At 45.0% G+C, this 25,348-nt stretch overlaps 2 protein-coding genes across 7 annotated transcripts; one reads left to right on the forward strand and one right to left on the reverse strand.

Annotated features, from left to right (window-relative positions):
* The first annotated feature begins 3,574 nt into the window (after positions 1–3,574).
* Positions 3,575–4,578, forward strand: tnnt2c (troponin T2c, cardiac). The gene has a single exon (XM_058065851.1). It carries the CDS (start codon positions 3,661–3,663, stop codon positions 4,474–4,476), a length of 816 nt encoding a protein of 271 aa, XP_057921834.1. The 5' UTR covers positions 3,575–3,660; the 3' UTR covers positions 4,477–4,578.
* Positions 4,579–16,143: 11,565 nt separating this feature from the next.
* syt10 (synaptotagmin X) lies at positions 16,144–23,043 on the reverse strand. 6 transcript variants are annotated; one of them, XM_058065794.1, is made up of 7 exons: positions 22,790–23,043; positions 21,169–21,574; positions 18,490–19,051; positions 17,789–17,909; positions 17,011–17,182; positions 16,804–16,933; positions 16,144–16,453 (listed from the first exon to the last, which is right to left on the reverse strand). In XM_058065794.1, exons 1-7 carry the CDS (start codon positions 22,983–22,985, stop codon positions 16,382–16,384), a joined length of 1,659 nt encoding a protein of 552 aa, XP_057921777.1. In that variant the 5' UTR covers positions 22,986–23,043; the 3' UTR covers positions 16,144–16,381. The 6 variants fall into 6 exon arrangements, with proteins under 6 accessions (XP_057921777.1, XP_057921776.1, XP_057921775.1 ...); XM_058065793.1 differs by having other exon boundaries at positions 21,169–21,577; XM_058065792.1 differs by having other exon boundaries at positions 22,775–23,043.
* Between the last annotated feature and the right edge of the window lie 2,305 nt (positions 23,044–25,348).

The following is a 25,348-nucleotide window of genomic DNA, read 5'->3' on the forward strand; positions in this document are numbered from 1 at the left end:
CAGTGAAAAGAATCTTCTCCTCCCATCCTGTGTGGAAGTGGTAGGTTTTTGGCTTGAGTTTAGAAGTGATACATTTGAGGCTAACTGGTTTTCTATGTGCTAACTATGAAAATATTCAATTTATTAACATCACAGAAATTCAGGTTATGAACTAATGAAACGCTATAAACAAGGGGCGATGATACTGGATCAAAGCTTTCTTGTTAGGTTTGTGTTTTATGGGTGACAAGGACGAGTGGTTAGCACGCAGGCCTCACAACTAGGCGACACGAGTTCAATTCCACCCTCGGCCATCTCTGTGTGGAGTTTGCATGTTCTCCCCGTGCATGCGTGGGGTTTCTCCGGGGACTCCGGTTTCCTCCCACATTCCAAAAACATGCTAGGTTAATTGGCGACTCCAAATTGCCCATAGGTATGAATGTGAGTGTGAATGGTTGTTTGTCTATATGTGCCCTGTGATTGGCTGGCCACCAGTCCAGGGTGTACCCCGCCTCTCGCCGGAAGACAGCTGGGATAGGCTCCAGCAGTCCCTGCGACCCTTGTGAGGATAAGCAGTAGAAAATTGATAAATTAATGAATTGTCTAATTAATAATTAAGATATGTTATTGTTTACAATATGCCAAAGGCAATATAAAATGGTCTGTGAGTAGAAAATGGTCCAAGTACTGGTTGTCCCCTACATGAGGCCACATTGTGGACATTTCGCTTCAAGTTGAATTCCTGTGGACAAACATCTGCATCCTAAAAGTCAACTAAACTGGTGGAAATATGTCACATTGTCTTCAGGAATCTATTGCAACTAACATCTGATGGGCTTATGGGTGGGGCGGCAGCAGAAGTGTTGCTATTTTTAGTTGTGAGACACCTCCAGTTGTCCCTGACCACCAGCAAAGAGAACTGGAACCACCTGCTGTGCTCATGTTGTCCACTGGCATGTTTTGGTGGAGCTCAACAGGCCCATTCCCAGTCCAAGGCCTCGTTTAGCTTATCTTCACATCAAGATTAGGACCGAGACTGAAAATCAACACGGCTGCAGATAATGGGTTTTCCTGCATCCCAGCAGCCAAGCAGCTTCACAGGCTTTATGGGGAGCACATGGGGAGCACATTTTTAAATTGGGATTCCTGTACACCAGAGAGCACCTGTCCGTCCCGTCACTTAGCTAGCTCATCCTTTCCCCAAAGCGCCTTTGTCCTTTTCCACAAATAACCCCAAGACTCGGGAAGCCCGCACGTCAGCGTTTCAACGTTGCAGCATGGACGCAATTTCTCCTTCTAATCCACTCTGGAGCAAGAATGTTTTAATTACATTCCAAAGTGGAGACATTAAAGCTAGAGCTCATCTTGCTGCTCATTGTTCCTGCTGAGGGCGCTGTGTCGCGCCAAGCCTCCTCTTTACAGAAATATAACTGTTGATAAGTTGGAGAAGACTGGAAGAAGAAGTCCTTGTGGAAAGACCCTCTTATACTTTTGAATACTTATCCTTACGAGGGTCGCGGGGGGTGCTGAAGCCTATCCCAGCTGTCTTCGGGTGATGCCAGCCAAACTCAGGGCACATATAGACAAACAACCATTCTTCGGGCGAGCCAGTCAATCACAGGGCACATATAGACAAACAACCATTCACACTCACATTCATACCTATGGACAATTTGGAGTGGCCAATTAACCTAGCATGTTTTTGGAATGTGGGAGGAAACCGGAGTACCCGGAGAAAAGCCACGCATGCACAAGGAGAACATGCAAACTCCACACAGAGATGCCCGAGGGTGGAATCAAACTCGGGTCTCCTAGCTGTGTGGCCTGCGCGCCAACCACTCGACCGCCGTGCAGCCTACCGCTACAAAATTCTCATACAGTCGCACTAGCATACTTAGCAAAATGTCATCTACTTAAAGGTCATTATATTAAGCTTACTTCACTGCTGTATATGTATAGCAAGTATTAAGTTTAAGTTTTACTTTTAGTTTTAAGTTTAAAAGTACATGTTAAGAATACTTTTTAAGTTCATTTTAAGTTTGCAAAACTATACTTAGTATAGTATACAATAAGTAAGTACCGTATTTTCTGGACTATAAGTCGCACTATAAGGCAAAAAAATGCATAATTAGTTAGAAAAGAACATACATAAGTCGCGCTGGAGTATAAGTGGCATTTTTTGCAGGTAATTTATTTTAACTACTTGACCAAAACAGACATTACGTCCTCTTGGAAGGCAAGTTCTAACAATAAAAGAATAGAGAACAGGCTGAATAGGTGTAAGATATGCTAACACAATGCTTATTCAGCTGCACAAAAAATAAACATGAACAGAAAAGATGTCCAGTGTTTATGTAACATAATCACTTCTTTTTTTTATAAGTCGCATGAACAGCCAACCTATGAAAAACCAGTGGGCCACAAGGTTGGCGGAGCTCTTAAGGCAAAGAGAGAGAGGTTTACCCAAGTACGCTTGTGCCGGCACCATGAATGAGGAGTACGCTGGGGAAATATTTCCCGACACAAACGTTGTTTTCTTTCACGATGACAGCATTTTCATCCACATTATGTCAATTTCCAGGACATTCACATTTAATATTAGATTCCCTTAACACAGCGATCATGGGGCCCTACACTTAGCACTTGGCGGCAACCTTATGTTCATTTGGTTTCGACATTTCTGGTTACCATCGACAATTTTTTTTCTGGGATGGCTTTCTTTGTGGATGCTCGTTCAGGACTTCACAGTTAGGTACATATTATATGTGTGGATCGGTCCACGGGCCATGGTTTGGACACTCTGGGCTCTAATTTGGTGGATCACCGCAAGATGGCGCTGGGTGGCGTGGTGGTAATTTGGTCATTTGGTAGACTGGACATGCAGTTGGCAGGACTAACAGAGGAAGATGCAAAGAACGGGCCGAGATGGAAACCTGTGATCCGCTCTGGCAACGAGCACAAAGTAAAAGAACTTCTGAAATTGTGCAATAGCGGTTCATGCGCATTCTGCCTCGATTTTCCATTTTGATGGCTAAATCCCAGAATGTCTTGTGGAATTGTGCGGAAAACTTAGTAAGTTCATTCTGGACCTCAATGTCCAACCAAGCTCTGTGTCTTTGTGGTTGGTTTGATGCTGCACATTCCCGGTCATGGCTCCATGCTAGCGACAGCTGCTCACTTCGTAAAACTGGCTTTGTCTTGGTGCTTTTTTGCAATCACCGTGGAATACCACATCCCCCAATTTGTGCCCCCTGTAGCGCATCAATGGGCTGATTTGTAGATGTATTTTGGTGCTCAAGCGGCTTCCATAGCTTATCATCAGCCTTGGGCCTGCGCTTTATTGGTCGTGGCTGTTATGATGCGATGCACAAGTGTGTGCTGGCATCTGTTGCGCATCCAAAATAGTCTCTCATCTTGTCCTTACAAAGGAATGAGGAGCGCAAGGGGTCAGACTACAGCAAGAGGGTCTTTGGGGGGGTATGCGAGGTTGAAAGACTTGGAGAAAATGACGCTTCCATCTGTCTCCAAATCTGCCCCACCGCCGCCCCGTACCCCTGGAGACTTGGCTGGGTCATATGGTCCCTGCAAAGCCTTAAAAGAGGCCCGAGTAGCGTGACGAAGAGCCCAGTGGTCAGACACCAGCTGATCTTGGTGCTCCTCAAGCTTCCCAGAAAGCCAGACATGTCAGACACTGAGGATATCCTGGAGGAGCAGGAGGAGGAGTACGAAGAGGTGGAAGAGGAGCAGGAAGAGGATGTGAGAAGAAGCGAAGAAGTGGCGGTAAAGGAAGAGGATACAGAACAGGAGGAAGAGTCCAAACCTCGACCCAAACCCACTTATGTGCCAAACATCGCACCCCCCAAGCTGCCAGATGGCGAGAAGGTAGACTTTGATGACCTGCACCGCAAGAGACTGGAGAAGGACTTCAATGACCTCCAGAGCCTCATCGAGATGCACTTCTCCAACCGCCAGAAGGAGGAAGAGGAACTGGTCGCTCTGCGCACCCGCATCGAGCGCCGCCGCTCGGACCGCGCCGAGCAGCAGCGTGTCCGTGCCGAGGAGGAGCGGGAACGCCAGGCGAGGGTGACTGAGGAGCGGGTGAGGCGCGAGGAGGAGGTGGCCAAGCAGCGCGCTGAGGAGGAGGCCAAGAAGAAGAAGATCTTCACCAACAAGTCCTTCGGCGGCTACCTGCAGAAGGTGGACCAGAAGAAGGGCAAGAAGCTGACGGCACGCGAGGAGAAGAAGAAGGCGCTCCTGGAGCGCCGCAAGCCACTCAACATCGACCACCTCAACCAGGAGAAGCTGGCCGAGAAGGCGCAGGACCTGTGGGCTTGGCTCCACCAGCTGCATGCCGAGAAGTTTGAGCTGGCCGAGAAGCTCAAGCGGCAAAAGTACGACATCTACGTCCTGAGAAACCGTGTCAGCGACCACCAGCGTGGATCCAAAGCATCCAAAACCTCTCGCGGGGCCAAGGGCAAGTCTGGGTCCTGGAAGTGAGGATGCAGAAACCTTCCACGGACATTTTGGCTTGTTTGTAACCAACTTTATCGAGAGCTCCTTTTTTAAGAGCTCCTCTGGGGAATGCTTTAAGTCGCTAGTGGGGGGGTGGGGGGGGGGGGGGGGGTCGCTGATGTCACCCTAATGAAGAAGATTTATGTTATTGTCACATGCTGCTGATCTATTCACAAAATGAATATTAAACTTGATTGTTTGCTGGTGATCTGCACTCTCCAACACAAATGTTATTTTTGTATTAACAAAAACATTGTCATTCTTTTGAAAACCTTTTTAAAGGTTGCTTCTACTCAGCATAACATTCACTTGGAGAACATTCAAGGTTATTGTGTTTGTGCCAAATAATTATTAGTTGGATCATTTCCACACGAGGGCGCTAGAGCACTTGGTGGTAGCCCTCGTTTGGACACATTAGACCAGGGGTGCTCACACTTTTTCAGCATGCGAGCTACTTTTAAAATGACCGAGTCAAAATGATCTACCCACTACAAAAATGCAAAACATCTATTTATTTTCAAATGTATTGAGGATTATTTGTACGTACAATGTATGTTGATGTACCTTACATAACCAAATGAGCCAATATTGCAAAACACACATAATTAACTATTAACATTTTTTGTAATTACCTCCACATTACTCCACATTTCCCTTCTTTGGTACTGCGATGGTAGAATGGCATATGAGGCAAACGCACTTGGAAAAAGACATTGTGAAAAGAAAGTCCACCTCCCATTCCGTATGGAAGTGATATGTTTTTGCCTTTTTACTTGGTCCAGCTCCTTCACTCATTTTAGTGACCATAAACTTTAGCGAGGGCTTAAAATCTGACGCAATTCGCCGACTAGCTTAGCACTTTGCATCGTTGTTTACGCATGAGCGGTGACCTAAAGGTCAAAATTCAGTTGTCATCTGACTGGTTGTCCTGTATGTCAATCAAGTAACGGGGATGGATGATAGGCTGACATCGTAAGTTCTGCTGCACTTAGAGACGTTGTTTGATTTGATTGGTCGCCCGAAGGGCAACATTCAGTTGTCATCTGAATGGCTGCCCTGTATATCAATCAAGTGACGGCATTGATGCTAGGATGATATTTTTTTAATGTCACGCCACGATCGACCAGCGATCGACCAGTACCACCTCCGCGATCGACCGGTAGATCGCGATCGACTTAATGAGCACCCCTGCATTAGATGCTAGTAAGTAATAGTGTGTTTTTAGTTGTGTGAGTGTGTGTGGAGACCAAGGCCTCGTAAGTGCAGCCGTTCCACCCTTGTGCTTTCTGATTGTCACTGGGCAGCAGGCCGATGCTGTCAAGGCTATGACAAGCCATTAAGGAGCCCTTCTCGGACTTCTCCCCAGACATGACTGTATGCCAGCCGGTTTCCATGGAGACTGGGAGAGGCCGTTCTTACTGTCAGGCCTTTATGCCCGTTTCAAACTCCCCCACCCCCATTATCCAGCCTCAATGCGCACACTGCCACTTGAGCTTCAAGGTGAGCACTCGGATGATGCCATAGGGGGTAGAATGGAGGGGGTAGAATTGCCATAATGGATATGAAAGGTCAATAATGGGTTCCCCGACCACGCGCCCAAAGGATCATGTGTTCCTGCAAGTCCGCAGTCGATGGAGCAACAGGTGGCTGATGCGATACACTTTATCTAGCTCGCCTGATGCATTGGCCTACCGGCACGATGTTGAATTCAATTTGAAAATAAAAGAAAACACTCGTCTTGTGGTGATGCATACAGAGCGTGTGACAGAACAGCAGCTGCAGAGTCCTCAGGAGGGCTAACTCATTAGTGTCCTGCTGAAAGCAACCACTGTACCGTGGCACACTAGTGTGCCGTGAGGAATCGTCAGGTGTGCCGGATTATCCAATATCAGTTTTTTTTAATTAATCATTCATTTATTTCATTTTCATTTATTAATATTTTTTTGCGAATATTATGTCATTGTCGAGTGTCCATGGTGTAAAGACCGGCAGAGCAATGTGATATTGGTCCATGTGGCAACACATAGCCTCGTTCCTCCAATAGACTGAGTGATGCACATGAGGTAATCAGTGATGTGCAGCAAGATTTTTCCAATGTAAAAAACACTTGCCATGGCTCAAAAAGGTTGAAAAACACTGGTTTCGTGTATGTGCGGCATTATTGACAGCCCCCAACTCTGACTAAAATTTCATTTTCCTCCATTTCTGAATCTAAATTGTGTTTATTACCTCAAACGTGTGTATTTAGGTTATGTTTTGCTGGTGTTTATGTAATTGTGCTTTTCTATTGTGCAGTTGCATCATCACCTCTTTGTGCCGCTTGTGCAAAAAAAAAACGTAAAAGATGGATAAATATGTCCTTGGGAGCAAATTAGTTCAAATTATCATGCTAAGTGGCTGCACAGCAGACGAGTGGTTAGTGCACAGGAGACCCGAGTTCAATTTCACCCTCGACCATTTCTGTGTGGAGTTTGCATGCGTGGGTTTTCTCCGGGACTCCGGTTTCCTCCCCCATTCCAAAAACATGCTAGGTTAATTGGCGACTCCAAATTGTCCATAGGTATGAATGTGAGTGTGAATGGTTGTTTGTCTATATGTGCCCTGTGATTGGCTGGCCACCAGTCCAGGGTGAACACCGCCTCTCGCCCGAAGACAGCTGGGATAGGCTCCAGCACACCCGCGACCCTCGTGAGGATAATCGATAGAAAATGAATGAATTATCATGGTAAGTGTTTGAATGTTAACATTAGCATGTTATCATTGCTAGCATGCTAACATTAACATAGTAGCATTTTTGCGATTTTCATGGATATGAACTTAAGCAGACACATAGCGCTATAATGCTAGGTGTTAGGATGCTAATGTTAACATTGCTAGCGCTATAATGCTAGGTGTTAGGATGCTAATGTTAACATTGCGAGCATGGTACTATTACCATGCGAGCATTTTTGTGCTGTTTTCATGGGTAGACACATATAAACACTTACCACTATCAATGTTAGCTTGCTCATGTTAGCATTGCTGGCATGATAATATTAGCATTGTAGTATTTTTAGAAAGAGAAAGCACAGACATGTTGTTCTTTTGGGAACATCTGTGAAATATGTGTTCATGTTTCACGTAAGCATTGAGGATGATGGCCAACATTTTCCAAAAAATGTCGTTTTCCTTTTAAGGTGGATGAAAGTTGTATTCTCTGATGAGAAAAAATGTAACCTTGACAGTCCTGATGGCTTGCAACATTACTGGCAAGGAGAGAAGGAGACCCTGCCTGAGATTTTTTTCCATATGGAACAGTGGAAGAGTAGAGCTTCAGGTTGTGCAGGGGTGCCAAATGGCATTTGGAAATGTTCATGACTGAAGGCCTGTGTGTCTGTCTGTGTGGTAATGATTGGCTTTTTCAAGAGGACAACACCACAGTTCACAATACCCACCTGACAAAGGACTTCTTCCAGAGGAATAAGCTCACTCTTCTGGACCATCCTGTGTGTTCCCTTGATCGAAATCCAATGGAAAGCATTTGGGAATGGTTGGCAAGGGAAGTTTATAAATATGGACAACAGGACAATTGAAGGTAGATCCACCGTATACGCATGTGTTGTCATGCATACACACAAATAAAGCACCGAAAGGAAACCAGCAGAGAGAACCCCCACCCCCACCCCTCCCCCGCCCCACCCCTCAAGATGCCTGTGGATGAATTAGCCTTCCCGGGAGATGGCACCGTTTGGGCTTCGACTTCAACCTCCTCCAAATTGAGATGGGACTAGGAGGCGTCCAGATTTCTGCAAGGGTTTTAGGCCTCTCGAACAGGGCATTCATCTCCGCACCACCTGCAACTTTTAAAAGCACAAGGCACACCCCCGAGGTCTTGTAGCGATTTCATGTGTCCGTGTCCTCTGAGGGCGCCTACACCAGGATGTAGCCTTAGCCACCGTTATTCTGTTTTATTGGCTGAATGAGAATCGTAACCGTGATGACTTCATTAACTCTGTGCTTTATTCTGGACATTTATGGGGCATATGTTTGTCCCTGAAGTACCACCAACTTTTTGTTTGGTGCATAACGTAATTACGGATACCATTAGTTGACGACTGCTCAGGATTGAGTCGTCATCAAGCAGGTCACATTTCACTGCGACTTTGCGTGTGTCGCCAGCAGCTTATGAATGGCGCTACTTGCGACAGGAAGTCACGTTTGATAAAAGGCCGCATTTAGATTCGTGCTCACGTCTGCCACCGCTTCCCCTGGGTGATTCATGCCCACTCCCACACATGTAGCCGAAAGCGTGGGCAGGATGGATGAATCACAGTCCTCCGGAAGCATTATTACCGTGTCTTACGCAGGTGGTGGTGTGGTAGTAGAACCTTACAGTGGGGCTCATTTGTGATCCTCTAATTGTTGTTGTTGAAGCTAATTTGGGGACGGGGCTCAGTGTGTGAATGAGTCAGAGGAGAAGCAGACATTGAGAACTTAAGGCAGTAAACTTTTACACTAAGTGTAGTGCTATGGTATCTAAAGGGGCGGGGCTATGTCAACATGTCTGCACTACCGACCACATTTTTTCTCAAACCGTTGTCCCCCACCACCTGGGGTGCAAACGTGTCTCTTGTCCAACAATGTATTTCTTGTAGTGGATGTTGCGGTCATGGACATATAAGGTCATTTCTTCTTCTGCAATCTTCCACATCGATGTTTAAGACATTTAATCACAGAATGTGTCCTGCTGAATGCCACGCCGCCCCCCTTGATTGACGACCGGCTTCCAAAGTTTCGACCCCGCTTGTTGTGTGGCTGCTGCAGTTATTTCTGAGTTGTGTATGTCAAGACGAATCAAACCAAGGAGGACGAGTAATGAGAGCGGATTCTTGTGCTTGCACCCATGGGGTAAAACATCTATTTATAGGTACACAGCCACACGTCAATATGTTTCCCCCTCTTGTGTCATTGCATGAAAAGACGCTTTGTAGCTTGATGACAGTACATTACAATTAGCTAGCATCAAACAACCACAGGCTTTTATACATTTATACGCTATACAATATTAGGATTTATTGTATGTATCCGGGCTGCACGGCAGACGAGTGGTTAGCACGCAGGCCACACAGCTAGGGAGGCCCAAGTTCGATTCCACCCTCGGCCATCTGTGTGTGGAGTTAGCATTTTCTCCGGGGACTCCGGTTTCCTCCCACATTCCAAAAACATGCTAGGTTAATTGGCCACTCCAAATTGTCCATAGGTATGAATGTGAGTGTGAATGGTTGTTTGTCTATATGTGCCATGTGATTGGCTGGCGGCCCTGGAACGTAATCCATGTGAAAAGCGGGACCAACTGCAATCCCGTATTTGACAGCATTTAATACTGTAGTTTTCTCTGGTGTACTGTACTGTTACTGCATATTATCATCCTCATTAGTAGTATTTTTACCCGTACAAGATGGAGGGATGTCCCTGAGCTGACATTATCATCATTATCATCATTATAATCTTTCTTGACTCCACCCCCTGCGTTCGCTGTAATAATAAAACGGATCGTGTTTTTATTTTTAACCCAATATATATGTATATTTATAGAAACAACGTCAATCTGAAGTGTTGCGTAACAAAATGTTTTATCAATATTGAGTTTTCCCCCTTACATTTTCCCTCATTTTTCTATTTTTGCTTACAAAAAGTTGCTTTGGAAATATTAAACTGTATTTCTGTGAATGATTTTCTAATATTATGACTTTATCCCAAAATATTTCGATTTCATTCACGTGATATTACGTTGCTGCACAGCGGTCGAGTGGTTAGCGCGCAGACTTCACAGCTACGAGACCCAGGTTCAATCCCACCCTCCCCCATCTCTGTGTGGACTTTGCATGTTCTCCCCGTGCATGCGTGGGTTTTTTCTCCGGGTACTCCGGTTTCCTCCCACATTCCAAAAACATGCTAGGTTAATTGGTGACTCCAAATTGTCCATAGGTATGAATGTGAGTGTGAATGGTTGTTTGTCTATATGTGCCCTGTGATTGGCTGGCCACCAGTCCAGGGTGTACCCCGCCTCCCGCCCAAAGACAGCAGGGATAGGCTCCAGCACCCCCCGCGACCCTCGTGAGGATAAGCGGTAGAAAATGAATGAATGAATGAATAATATTACGTTATATAATCATCAGGTCGCCACACCCTGGACCGCCACCCAAAGAGCCTTTTTTTCATGGACAGAATTTGTAGGTGCAGCCAAGGCGATGAGGGAGTCTGGTTTGGGGGTCTTAGGATCGCATCTCTGTCCCGATGGTCCCCTTTGGACTGTGATCTTCAGTGTTTACTGGGACAGTCTGCATCTGAGTGGGAAGCTTCTGGGATGAGACTCGGAGATCCTCCACATCCGAGGCAATGGTTCTCAGTCAGAATGGTTGGGAATGAGGTCCTTCCACAGGTGGAGGACTTCAAGTACCTTGGGGTCTTGTTCACGAGCGAGGAAAGGTTGAAAGGCAGATGGTGCAGCGTCTGCAGTAATGCAGTCGTTGCGGTCTCACCTATGGTCATGATCCTTGGGTCACGAGATCTCGATTACAAGCAGCTGAAATGAGTTTCCTCAGTAGGGTAGCTGGACTCACTCTAAGAGATAGGGTGAGGTGCTCAGTCTTCCGGTAGGGGCTCAGGGTAGAGCCACTCCACCTTCACACGGAGAGGATTCAGTTGAGGTGGCTTGGGCATCTAGTCCAGATGCCTCCCTGGTAGGGTGATCCAGGCATGCCCAGCCAGGAGAAAGCACCGGGGCAGACCTAGGACACGCTGGAGGGATTATGTCTCACAGCTGGCCTGGGAACGCCTTGGTGTCCTCTTGGTGGAGCTGCAGGAGGTGGCCGGGGACCGGGAAGTCTGGATGGACTTTTAGCTATTTGACTTGAGCTCATGAGAGATGGGAGCAAAACAATATCGAGTATTTTTGCTGGGTGGATTTGCTGTTACATAGTGACTAATGCTGCACTGATCCAAGAGTCCTCTCCAAAAACCTCCCTTTCAGGAAATGACAAAGCTGAAATTACATGTATCACCATGCAGAGCATTTAGGCAAGTCCGGCATCTAAGTATGGGTTTTTGGTCCTGCAGCGACATGATGGAAGGAAGTGCTCATCACCAGGGAAACCGCCTTTTGGTCTTCTATTTTCCATGCTGTGGATCAAAAGAAAGTCGACATCAAAATATTCTGGCCCTGCTGGCCCATCAAACAGACGCATGCTCTCTGCTTTTTTCTGAAAACCACTTCTGAAATCCCTGCGTGATGCCCGACACGAGCCGCTGTTGGAAAACGTTTGATGGCGGCGTCCCTTTTAAGAGAACTAGGATCTACTAATGGTTGAAAGAAAAATAATGAGAACTTATTAGCCACGTATACCTGGACCCAAATATTCCAATTGCATTCGGTTTATTTGCTCAAACGGAAATAATGTAACCTTTGTATACACCTCATTCCCAAAGAAAAGTGCCAATCCGAATGAACATATAATCGGATTCACTGGGGTGGAATATTCCTTTCCCCAATCCGATTGAGGTATCTTGTACCCGCTCAAACGGAAAGTTGTCAGGGTGCCTTCTTCTTCGTGGTGTTTTTCTTCTTCTGTTGTTTATTGGCGGTTGGCAAGCTTTCGTGTGCATTAACGCCATCTGTGGAACAGAATCTAAACCCTTCTGTGCTTTATTCACAAGTCCAGTTTTATTCAAAAAGAAAATATATATCTATATAAAACATGTCCTGAGTTTAATTATAAAATATTAGCAAGATTGAATTTGATCTTTTCCTGTTTAAGTTCTTTCAGCGCATGCTCAGATATGACGTAACACGCAGCTTGAGACGTTCTTCAGTTTTAAAAATGGAGGCGAACAATCGGCACTGGACTGCGGCAGAAACGTAGTTTTTGATCCAAACTAAATTTCAAGACTGAAACGAAAGAAAAACTGGCAAAACGGAGTTATTCCAACAAGTGAAAGAAAGACTCGGGGAAGTCGGTATCACGTGATGTTGATGTTTACGTTTTACTGGGCATGCCCCATTGACTATTCTGTTTGATTATAGCGGTGCATGTAGACAAGAGATTGGAATATTCCTTTCCATGGATACCGGGAAAGTCATTCAGAAAGAGGGAAAAACTAGTGTTGGGTTAGCCACAACCTACAAAGACAAAAAGGATGTAATCATGATATAACGCTTCATTTATTTTGATATAATACAATAATTTACATTGGAAATGTTGACTTGGAATAATTACAAAAGTTATCACAAACTGTACACATCATGACAGGAGTAAGCAAACAAAACATGACGCCAACAACCATTACGTAACGCGTATAAATGTCACTTTGAGTTATTGAAATCACCACCAAACTATAGAAATACATTGTGATGTGTCTTATTTTCATGACTTACAACACCGTCATGTATCTCTCTTCATTATGTACAAGTGTAAACACCACTGAAACATATTTTTCATCATGTTCCCTACGTATGAGCCATGCTACAAATGGTATATTTTTTTTCAACGTGAAGGGCTGTGCATAAAGCATAATTGTACAGTGTGCTTGTGCCAATAGAATAACAGTACATAGCCTTTTTTTTTTTAGATTTGCCACGTTGGCTTCTTATTACCTTGAAGACACTCAGTTGTTGGTGAAGCAGACACTCATATGGCTTTGTGGAAAAGTATACACACGTCTGCAACACTTTCACTTTGTATAGCATCTTTTAGCTCACTCGTGTAAAAGTACGTCAGTGTTTAAATGGTGTTAATCCGTTTTTTTGTACATTGGCTATTCACATTTTTGACAGTATTCGTGAGATGCGTCGACAGTTTTGCTGGACTAAATGTTGCTAGTTTGTGATTTGACACAACTGGGATGATTTCTGAAAATGACACCTTAGGCCAGGGGTGTCCAAAGTGGGGCCAGGGGCCATTTGCTGCCTGCAGCTTGCGTTTATTGGACCGCACCACATTGTAGAAATAAAATTAAACCAAAAAACACAATAAAAATGGGAAAAATTGTGGAAAGAGATGGTCAGGAGCTTTGGGTAGTGACCAAAAGGACAAGCGGCTGAAATGAGCCGGGCTCTGCCTTAGAGATTAGAAATTCAGGGTAGGAGGCCCACCCTTGGATGAGCGGAAGAAGATGGATGGATGCAGAGCAAAGAGGCAAAATGTAAAGAGAAGAACGAGACAGGCACACCGGACACGACATGGCCGAGACGGTCGCCATGGCTGACTCAGACACACCCCAGCCGAGATGGACACGCCATCGCCGAGATGGACACGCCATGGCTGACTCAGACACGCCACGGCCTCCAGGGTCTACAGGGCTTTAATAATGTTAAAGCCCATATTTGGAAAGTCATAAACAGTTTTTCTATACTCTAACTACGATGATATTCTGCTTACTAATATTGAATCCTACTTGACAGAAAAGTCGTCGAGTCTGGAACCAATGAACCATAATAAACGAGGGGCAACTACACATGCTGTAAAGGTTTTGTTTTGCTAGATAAAAAATACATGAAAATATTTGGACACCCCTGCCTTATTTTTAAAACTGATATTTTGCACAACCAAGTAAGCTGTGGTAGCTTAAAAGTGTAACCGTAAAGTTATTTGCAAAATATGACGTGCAAGTTTGATCCAACACACTGTTTTTTTTTTGTTTTTTTTGTCATAGAAAAACGTTCTTTGGGTATGCTGGGGTTAGCATAGCACCCAGATTACGTTTTAGTGTTTTTGCAATTTTCTTTACAGTGGAACCTTGGTTAGCATCGTTAAACTAAGATAAGAAATAACGTAAGGCCAATTAATCCATTCCAAAAAAACAAAAATATGAACACAAATGATATATAAACAAAGAATGAAAGTCAGAAATAAAGGAGGGCTCTCAAAAATAATGTGTTAACTTTGACTTTTTTAGTGTAATTAATGCATGCGCACCAGTGCAGGCATGCCTCTCTCTTATGATGATGGCAGACGGAAGCACAGTGGAGCGTTCCCACGCAGTCACACAGAGTCTGACGCCCTTGATTAACTTATTTCTGACCTGAACACATCAACAGCGGTACGATTCCAACACCGTATGCTGTATGTATCTCCAAATGTCTTTAGTCCCTTCATCCTGGGAACCACACTTCCTCATTCTATGATAAGAGTGCGAGATGCATTCAGGGACATTCCGAATCACAAAACTGTCTAATAATGCGCCTGCGTGTGTGTGTGTGTGTGTAAATAAACAGAAAGATAAAGAAAATTAACATTTAAGGTTACTGTTATCTTTGTTGGAGACATGATTGTAGACAAAAACACGATGTGGCAGCGACAGCAACACGGACACCACCTTCTTGTTTTGCCATGAGTTATTTCCCGACTTCCTGTAGTGCTTTTTACCTCAAGTCTCTGATTTTTTTCTGATCACGGCAGCAAAATAACCCCAAAAGGAGCCAAACAAATTTGTGAGTTGGTTTTGATGACGAAAGCAAGAAACTATTGAATTCAAGAAGTAACTCATGGCAAAACACAAAGGTGGGCGGCTGTTTGTGCAGCATTATAAACTGTGCAAACAGAGAGCGTCTTACCTGCATGCATGCAAATTACAAGCTCACCGATATCTGAAACATGGGTAGTCCATTTGTACCATTTCCACTCCCAATGTTGTGCCAAGATTGTCTACACTTCGTACGTATGTCACCGTATGTCACCACTCTTTGAGTTCATAAACAGTCAGTCAGGTGTCTCCAAACGGTAGCTCATGAGTTACCAATGACGCCTTAACCACTTCAAGTACATCAGAGCTGACAAAACTAGAAAGTGGGGTTCGGCAGTAGTCCTGAAGTACCCTATAGTGCTAGGGGGTTTGACCAATCCCAGCCGAGTGGGCATGCCCGGAGGTTCACCGTGGGTGGAATAAATTAAAACAGACCGTTTTGGAAAATCCAAGGAAATACAGCTGGAATAGGTGCAGATTCTGGAAGAGCTAGAAAGCTTTCTGTGCAGTTAATTATGTGTGTCTGCTCTATAGGAGTGGACAACTCAATACATAGGGCCAAAAATGAGCATAACAGGTCCCCTTTAGTATTCTTGAGACTTGTGTTAGTTGCAAAGAAATACAGAGTCAACCGCTGATGACATCATAAATGGCAACAGAGCTGACTTCCTGTTGGATTCAGGCGGTGTATTACTAACACGACAATATATTGGTGTAAATTTTCGACCGGGGCATACGCTACGCTAACCGAGGTTCCACTGTGCATTTGACATCGCGAGTGTTGAGTAAAAGTTTCCTGAATCACAGACGCATTCATACATGAATCCATAGTTTACTGTTTTTACAACCAATTTGTACAGCAGAATGTGGAACCAAACCACAAAAGCATCACTTCACTTTGTTAGTTTCACCATGTGGACATTTGCAGAGTAACTACACTTCCACCAAGTGAGTAAATGAGTTATTGTTGTCACTTTCACTACTCCCTTCATGCCTTGGAAAAGAGACGTAAACAAACACACATAGGACTGTGTACTATTGTGTACTTCTTGACATGTGTTTGCTACATGTTACTGCTACATTCTCCACATCAGATAGTCAGGACTGATTGTGACTGAGGGATGGTCTGAGATATGGACCCTTTTGCCTCACAACCTACTAAATGCTTTGATGGCACTGAGCCTTGTAGCCCTTGCACCTTGTGCCATTTGAATGTAAACAGAGTTCTCAGTTCTCGACTGACTCACTGCAATTTTTTCACGGAATGTAATCTTTGAAGTACATGGCTGCTTTTGTTTTAGCCATAGTTGACAGAAATGCATTGACAAAGAATGACTTTTCAGCGTCAAACAACTTGTGGGCGCCACGCTGAACCTTATCGTTGTCACCGTTAGGGCGTCTGTGGAGCTTTGGGTGACGGACACGAGCCTTGACTCTCAAAGCTTGCCCCCCTGCCGGGCCACTGACAGACACAAAAACAACAAATAGGCACAATAATTGACAATATTAGCTTGTTACCTAATCAGGCTGCTGCTGTATAAAGTTGAACAGGAAGTACGTATACAGGAACTAAATCTAACAAGCCAAAGAGCTTGGTAGCCCGAAACCATTTCCTGTCACGGGTGAGATTAGTTGCTCTATTTTCCCCCTTCATTGTAATGTAAAAGAGCTATCTCTTTGCATTCCATTACTCCCAAATGCAAAGGCTATGGAAGGTTTTGTATCGTCGAATCCTGGTCTTTCACTGAAAATACTGCATTGGTATCTCCATAGAGTCTATAGAGCTATAACTTCTAGAAAGCTCGGTGTTACCTCTCCCAGGGTGTGCCAGTGAGTGATGGGCTTCCGTGGATAAGCCAACATTTCATTCCAGTGATCTCGTCCTAGACCTTCGGCGTCTGGCCCGGCACGACAAACGCCGATCACTTCATTGTGTCCGACCCTGTTAGTGGCATACATTTAATCAGCAAACACTGAGGCATGTGGGAGGGTTAACACACTGGGGTGGTATGCGCTCACCGATCGTAGTCCATCACCATGATGGAGAGGCTGACTTGTTCCACGTTTTCTGGGGGAATGTCAAAGATGATGGCCTCGTTGTACACCGGGTTGAGGGTGCTCTTCTTGGTGGTGGTTTTCCGTTTCTTCAGCCTGCGTCCATCGCAGATTAGGTGAACCTTGACGTACGGATCTGGAAGACAAAGTGAAGACTTTCCCATCACTTTTTGTCCACCCTTTGCCGCTCAGAATTTGCTCAAACGGTCTCGGAGTTGGGTCTTACGTACCGTATTGCGCTCAAAAGTTTGGGATCACTTGGAAATGTTTTTGTCCAGTCTGACATATGGCTTTTTCTTGGCAGTCCTGCCATGAAGTCCAGTATCCTGAAGTCGCCGCTTCACTGTTGATGCTGACACTGGTGTTTGACGGCTACTATTTAGTGCAGCTGCCAGGTGACGACCTGTGAGGCGTCTTTGTCTTAAACTACACACTCTCAGATATTTGTCTTCTTGCACGGTAGTGCATCGTTTTTCTGTCCTTGTTAGACCCAGTTTGTGCTGCTCTCTGAAGGGAGTAGTTAACAGCATGGTAAGAGATTTTAGTTTTAGTTTAGATTTTTAGATGGGCTTTCTAATAATCCATTAGCCTTATAAAATGATGAACTTGGATTAGCAGCCATACCAGGAGATTGATGCAGAGGACTGACAGTTGTTGTTAGACATTTGCAAGTGATCCCAAAGGTTTGAGTGGCAGTGTAGGCTTTTTGATGTGATCTGCACCTCGTACGTCGCCAGCTTACCTGAAGAACCAGTGATGTCCATGGCTTTGAGGTTTCTGCATTTGATGACGGTCAGCGTCATCCTCCCTGCTGTGGGAAGGTAGCACAGCGAGTACATGATCTCCCCCAGGTCGACGGTCTCCTGTGGATGTGCAGAAAGGACAACAGCATGGTGACTTTGTGTCATTTGCAGCAGGTTGGAGTTCTAGTCAGTGTTACATAACCTGGGAAAGATGTTATGTCATCCAGCTACCGGTTCTACATGGCCTGTGTGTTCACACTTTGAGCTAAATGAAAAAGGTGAAAATGTATCAGGACGTGTCTGGAGAGCTGGAGGACCTCCGTATGACCCCGCACAGAAACTATCCACAAACTCTTACTCCTGAACTCTGCTGAGAAGACCCAGCAGACGAGACCTTGAGATGTAGCAGGCATTCCAATCTTTGGGTGAACTTGCGTCACATGTCTGCCTCAAGTATTCTCGATAAGACCTTCGGATGTATCGTTTGCGCCGCACTGAAGCGTCAATAATTTAGTCAGATAGTGTAGGCCTGGTTTATGAGTCTGCAGGAATTTGCCGAAATTTAACGTGGGTGTTATTGGACGTATGCAATACGCTTCGATTGCCACTTTGGGATGATGTCCGCCTCTCAGAATCAATTAAATGTGTTGGCAAAAAATATAAAGGCTCTATTCACTCGCCAGGGGGAACGCCAACTCACCGTGGTTGCTGCATGAATGTCCTTCCACACCACCGCCTCTCGGGAAAGGTCAGAGAGCTCAAAGAGGTTGTCCACCACCACCTCGCCTATCATGTCGTGGCTGGTGAAACGGTCAAAGTCGTAGACGCTCAGGTGCAACTTGCGGTTGCAGAGCTCGTCGTACGCCACAGGGAAGCAGAAGGTCTCGTCAAACATGGGGTTGAGGTTCTTGCGGTGGACTCGCGTCTGGAATTTCTTCTTCCTCTCGGGCAGTAGGTAGATCTTCACGTAAGGGTCAGAAGTCCCCGTGAAGTCTTTGGCGGGCAGATCCAAGGCCTTGAGGATCTGCACCACCAGTGCCTGCTCCTCATAGTCGTAACGCAGCGAGAAGCTGAGCTTGCCGCACGTCTCCACTGGCTCTTTGGGCTCGCCCTCCGAGTCCACTGACTTCTGCTTGTAGAGTTCTGGTTTGATTCTCCCTATGCTCGCCGTGGAGGACTGCCGAAAAGGCACCGCGTCCATACTGAAGTCAAAGCTGGTCACGTTCATCTGACGAGGAAGGTGTCGCCGGAATGAATTGTGCCTGTTGAAGAGCGCATTTGGTCAGTTTTATACGTGGCTGATGAGGTCGTCCTCGAGACAGTGTTTGTCTCTAATTATCTAATTATGTTATTTAAGTTATTTCAAATCCTCTGTTCCAAATGACGGCTTTACTGTCCGAGCAGAAATAGCTTTGACAATCAGATTTATGCTTCCCCAAATCTCAGACTGAGGTTGATCTCTTTCGAGGTTGAGTCCACCCGTCTTGTCACTAAGCAACTGGCCTCCTTTCGAATGCCAACACAATCAGCCTCATTTATCACCTGATTTGGCTGAAAATGAATCAGCAAATGTCGATATCGTGCTTTTCTACATGCTACGAGTACGCCGTGCAAATGCGGCACTATGCACTATGTATAGTCGAAAAATGGGATTCAAGTGTAAAATACAAACCTACCAATGTGTATGCACTTTGACCCTTAAACACACTTAGCTGCTCTTGAGGTATGCATGTTGTTGCATTTTTTTAAATTCAGTTCTCTGCTTTGCGTAAATTGTACATCCCCAAAAACGATCTGGCTGTCACGGCTGTGATTGATCCGTTTGTAGGACGTTATTTCTGGTTTGTATAAGTCTCGTCCACAGGGTGTACAGCCCAATTCTGTGAATGCCTTCTCTTCTGATTTCGGTATCAACTGACTGCGACAACACTGCACTTCTCTCTTTAATTACCATCATTCACTCACGATGAAGACAGCTAACCAGCAGGTCATGCGCTCAACGCTTGTTTGTTATTGGCCCATGGCACATTGTAGAAATAAAATAATACAGAAAGCAAACAGAAAAAATACAGCTAAGTCTAAGTATTTTCCGGACTATAAGACACGCTTTTTTTCATAGGTTGGCTGTTCCTGCGACTTATACTCCAGAGCGACTTATTAATGAAAAAACTGTTTATGTTAAATAAACACTGGACACCTTTTCTGTTCATGTTTATTTTTTTGTGTAGCTGAATAAGCATTGTGTTAGCATATCTTACACCTATTCAGCCTGTTCTCTATTCTTTTATTGTTAGAACTTGCCTTCCAAGATGGCGTAATGTCTGTTTTGGTCAAGTAGTTTGGAAAATAAATTACCCGCAAAAAATGCTACTTATACTCCAGTGCGACTTATGTATGTTTTTTTTTCTACCTCATTTTTGGCCTTGTGTGACTTATACTCCGGAGCGACAGAAAATAAATTAACATAATGGAATGTTCGTTTTTAACTACGTATCACACAAAATTGAAAAATGTATGTACAGTCTAACATTAACGTTGAAAATTAATTTTTTCCTCAGTTTACGTGTCGCCTCTGGTTAGTGTACAATATGCATTGTGGTGTTGTTAATACACCGGAAAGGATTAGCTGGATTCCCATTATTTCTTATGGGAGAAATGTATTCAATTAACATCCTTTTCGGTTAGAATCAGACATTTTTGAATGAATTAATGACACTAAGCAAACTTCCACTGCATATACACTACCACTCAAAAGTTTGGGATCAATAGCAAATGTCTTTGTTTTCCAAAGAAAAACACATGTTCATGCTTTTCACAAACAATTTTTTCCATTTCACAAACATTTTGATCCATTTTACAAACAATTAAAAATGAATTTTCCCTTCCTGCGTCAATGACAGGAGTATAAATCACCAGGAGCGTCGTGTGATTTAATTAGCGATGGGAAGCAACGAGTGTGGTGTCGGAGTCCACTCAAAGCTGCCTGCATCACATCTCCGGGTGCTTGCAGCAATGCTAATTATGGACCTTTGCCATCTTGTAAAACCGAGGGGAAAGTGAAAGGTGATTGTTTAATCACTGGGGTTGCTTCCAGGCGTTGCCATGACAGCTGGGTTCACGCGCACAGCTGATTGTAGGGTTGCAACCTGCGTGACACAAATCCAAGCGATGAGCTCGGGTGGAGGCTTTTTGTGTTGTCAGTAAAAAGATAAACAATTCCCACAAGAGGAAGTGAAGGTCAGTGTGACACTGTGCGTGACACCAGCAAAACTGGCCTGCAGACACTGGCCACATGTCACCGTGACCTGCTTGGACAGGCTCTGTGCTGCCTCCAAAAGGCGACTGCGGGCTGAAAGTGAGCGTGTGACTGCGGGGCTACCTGGAGGATGAGGTGGGCTCGGTGGTCTGCCTCTGAACTTTGGCCTGCTGACTCAGCTTCTCCCTCGGGGTGGTTTGCACCTCGGCCGGGATATCCGGTGACGTCTGGCTGATCTTCATGGCCGCCTCCAGGACCTTGATCGAGCTCCTCCCGTTCATCTTGACCTCCGGCGGGTGCTTCTTTTTCTCCTCCGCAACCGCTGCCGCTTTCCACTCCGGCACCGAGGGCGAGCTGGGTGCAGGTGCCTCAGGAAAGGTCACATGGAGGGCAACATTCCCGCCATGGGCTGACAGAGCTTTGCTCCTCCAGATGGGCCAGCACAGCTTCCAAAAGACAAAGAGAGACACTGCCAACAGGGCAAGGCCACAGAAACCCACCACCACTGCCAGCAGACTGATAGAGATGTCTACTGGACACCCCGCAGAGAAGACAGACAAACATGCAAAGGGAGAAGGAGAAGACATGCCAGCATGAGTCAGAAAGATGATCGTGAAAGCCACAGAAAACCCTGAAGTCCCTTTTTGGTCCACATGCAGCCTCTCTTGGAACCAAGCGATACGTTGGAAGTGTGGCGTGTTTATTTCTTTCGGACACGACAACCACCAAATCAAAACTAATCATGAATAATTACACCACCCTGAAGAGGACTGTACCAAAACTAGGAAGTGATCACCTTTGGACCAATCAGCCCCGAGGAGCTGGTACATTCCTTTTCCGGTAAATGTCGGTACCTGAGACTTCGGTTTTGTTGGAGTCGTTAAATGGTACTTACCAGACGGATGGAACAGATGTACTACAGGACTCCATCAAATATTTGAATGAGGGGTACAATCCCATTCCAGGTGATTTGATTGTCATTTGTTTTGCGCTTCTCAGCCACTAACATTAATCCGGAAATTGAATATGCCAAGTCCTCGGAGCTCATTGGTCCAAACGTTATCACTTCTTATAACTCGGGGATTTGGTACATTCCCTTCCAGGTGGTTTCATTGTACTTTGTTTGGCTCTTTACGTGGTTAGCATTTCATTTGCCCTATTCTACACGTCTGAAAGGAGCAGGAAGAAGCAGAGCTTACTGATCATTCATTCGCATTAAAACTTGTATTTATTGACACTGACAATTGTTCACTTTGTCATTTCCATATTTTCCCACTTCCTGTGTGAAAGGAAAGAACTAAAATAGGAGATAAAATATTGACACGATAAACCTTGAGCGGTATTCAGGCTTAACCGCATCGGGGAAGTCTTCATGAGCCAAAAATGTCCGTTCATTTTTTCCATGAGGTTTTCATTTAAAAACACTTTATTGATATCAGCAGCCTGCTTTGTCTTTACAGCGCATACATAATTGCTTCCCTGGGATACATTGTGGCTGTCTACAACCACATGCACACACTCAATGCAGCTTGGCATACAAGTCCAAAACAAAGAGTAACGTCTCGTCTTGCCGCCTGTTTGTGTTTCTGGCGTTGTGTATCAATCATAATTTTTTTATAATTAACTATTCTGCTTTATATGGGCGGAGTTGCAAAACTTGGAATAAGTTTTGGTACTTGAACTTAACAGTACATGCACGGTAAGAGAGCAATGACTTTATTCCATTTACCTGCGTGTCCTTTACCTGGTATGCTGCTCTCCAGGGGGAATATATCCGAGCATTTCTCCCGGTCCACATGTCCGGTCAGACAAAGGTCCGTGACAATTTGCAGGGCCCTGTGGCACAAGGTGACGCTGTCCCCGCTCCGGACGCTCATGTCTCTCCGGTTAAGCCATTGCGCGCCGGAGGAGGAGGAGGAGCCGGGAGGGCGGGGGTTCATCTGGCCGCCGTTCACAGGGCAGCCTGGTGCGCGGCCGCGTCGGCGTCTGCGTCCATGGGCGAAGCGGCGGCAGCGGGAAGGGCGAGCGGCTGCGTTCGAGTGCAGCGTTCGAGTGGAGAATGAGCGAGCGAGTCGGACCTGTTGCTCGACTACTTGGGAGAGAGTGCGGTCACCCCCAGCCCCCTCCCTCCCGAGTGGGGACTGACCACCTGTAAGAATCCACTGCATCTGCAGAACAGATGAGGCTTGCAAATATGATCAATTCACCGAAGGACTTCCCTTACATTGGAGGCTGTCATGGGGATAAAACAGTACATGGGCTGCAGTATAACAGACTACAACATGCAGGTGTACCTTATGAAGTGGTGCAACTTGAAACATCAGCATGAAGTAGCTTGCAATTGTGCAAATTTGATATTAATTTCACTAATATTGTTGCGTAAGCCACCCTTTTCATCATTTTAGCCCCTCCAAACAGCATGCCTAACAAGATTACATCTTGCTCTGAGCCTTTTTTAACCATTTAACTGCTGTATGACATGCCAAGGACAAATGCATCTGACAAAAGCAGTCGCAAATGCTGACTCCTTCTTGAATAGCATTTCCTGCTGCCCTACGTGAGCAAGTTATACCCTGAACCCGCCGGTTGCTACCATTTACATGTCAACATTAAACCGCATTTATGAGAAAACTGTGGTGAAAAAGAGGGGGGGGGGGGGGGGGGTCACAACAGCTGCCGCAGACGCAGCTGAGGGTACAGACTTGTGGCGCCATGGTTACCGCCTCACCCGAAGGTGACTGGCAGTAAGCATTCTGAAACACCGCAGTGTACACCGACTTTTATTTTCTTGTTTGCCTTCTGGTTTGACTTGTTTTTCTTCCAGTCTTTTTTCTTTGAGGCGTTACAACTTTTCCAAAAAAAGAACACGTAATGCATCTTATGAGGGATATTCATTTGAAATTGTTTTTTCTCAGCCTGCTGAATCCAACCGATATGAAACGGTTTTCATGACAAAATGTGTCCTTTTCATCACAGCATTTTTCTCTAAAGTGAAAGTAAAAGTCAAATAGAGATTACAGTCTAGACTGGATTTTTGTGCACCCCAGTTATATTGCACGTAGAAAAACTGGTCCACTTCATAGTGGATCGCTCTCAAACTTGGTTTTCTTACAGTTTTTGGATGATTCGGTTTTGGGCGAAAATGTTTGCCAAATTTTCACACAACAATCTCGTACATTTATATTGTATCAGTCTGTATCAGCGCTACCCTATGTAGCGCTGACTCATTGTGTGACTGTGGGCAACCCACCATGGGGCCAAAGAAAGTTGTCATTTGATAAAGAAGTCGAGAAAAATCTTGCCAGGATGTACAGGAATTCAACATCAACAATAACTTCCATCCATATGTATTATTTTGCATTATTCTCTATATACAGTGGTGTGAAAGAGTGTTTTTCAGATTTTTTTTGCATGTTTATTGAACTTAAATGTTTCAGATCATCAAACAAATGTAAATATTATTCAATGACAACACAATTCAACAAAAAATGTTTTTAAATGAAACTATATATTTTTAAGTGGGAAAAACAAATCCAAAGCTGTGTGAAAAAGTGATTGCCCCCCTGTTAAAACATAACTGAGATTAATTGAGATCTTTCAGTGTGGAAAAGTTTATAAGCCATTTCTAAAGTTTTGGGACTCCAGCCAACCACAGTGAGAGCCATTATCCACAAATGGCCAAAACATGGAACAGTGGTGAACCTTCCCAGGAGTGGCCGGCCAACCAAAATGACCCCAAGAGCGCAGCCACGACTCATCCGAGAGGTCACAAAAGACCCCACAACAACATCCAAAAAAGTGCAGGCCTCACTTACCTCAGTTAAGGTCAGTGTTCATGACTCCAGATAAGAAAGACACTGGGTAAAAACGGCCTGCATGGCAGAGTTCCAAGACCAAAACCACTGCTGAACAAAAAGAACATTAAGGCTGGTCTCCATTTTGCCAGAAAACATCTTGATGATCCCCAAGGACCTCTGGGAAAATACTCTGATCTGACCAGACAAAAGTTGAACTTTTTGAAGGGTGTGTGTCCCATTACATCTGGCGTAAAAGTCATTAAAAGAACATGATAGCAAGAGTAAAACATTGTGGTGGTAGTGTGATGGTCTGGGGTTGTTTTGCTGCTTCAGGACCTGGAAGACTTGCTGTGATAAATGGAAGCATGTAAAAGATTCTGCTGAGGGAGAATGCACGGCCATCTGTTGGTGACCTCAAGCTGAAAGCAACTTGGGTTGTGCAGCAGGACAATGATCCAAAACAGACCAGCAAGTCCACCTCTGAATGGCTGAAGAAAAACCAAATG

Source organism: Doryrhamphus excisus, chromosome 3, assembly GCF_030265055.1.
Source record: "Doryrhamphus excisus isolate RoL2022-K1 chromosome 3, RoL_Dexc_1.0, whole genome shotgun sequence".
NCBI classification, from domain to species: domain Eukaryota; kingdom Metazoa; phylum Chordata; class Actinopteri; order Syngnathiformes; family Syngnathidae; genus Doryrhamphus; species Doryrhamphus excisus.

Excerpts from the sequence above, each read along its gene's own strand:
- tnnt2c (XM_058065851.1), top strand. The coding sequence starts at position 3,661 with ATGTCAGACACTGAGGATATCCTGGAGGAGCAGGAGGAGGAGTACGAA.
- syt10 (XM_058065791.1), bottom strand. The coding sequence starts at position 22,985 with ATGAACCCCCGCCCTCCCGGCTCCTCCTCCTCCTCCGGCGCGCAATGG. Across the intron at positions 21,578-22,774 it reads ACCAGGTAAAGGACACGCAG|TAGACATCTCTATCAGTCTG; the intron begins GTAAATGGAATA and ends CGGGGTGTCCAG. Across the intron at positions 19,052-21,168 it reads GAGCCCACCTCATCCTCCAG|GCACAATTCATTCCGGCGAC; the intron begins GTAGCCCCGCAG and ends GCTCTTCAACAG.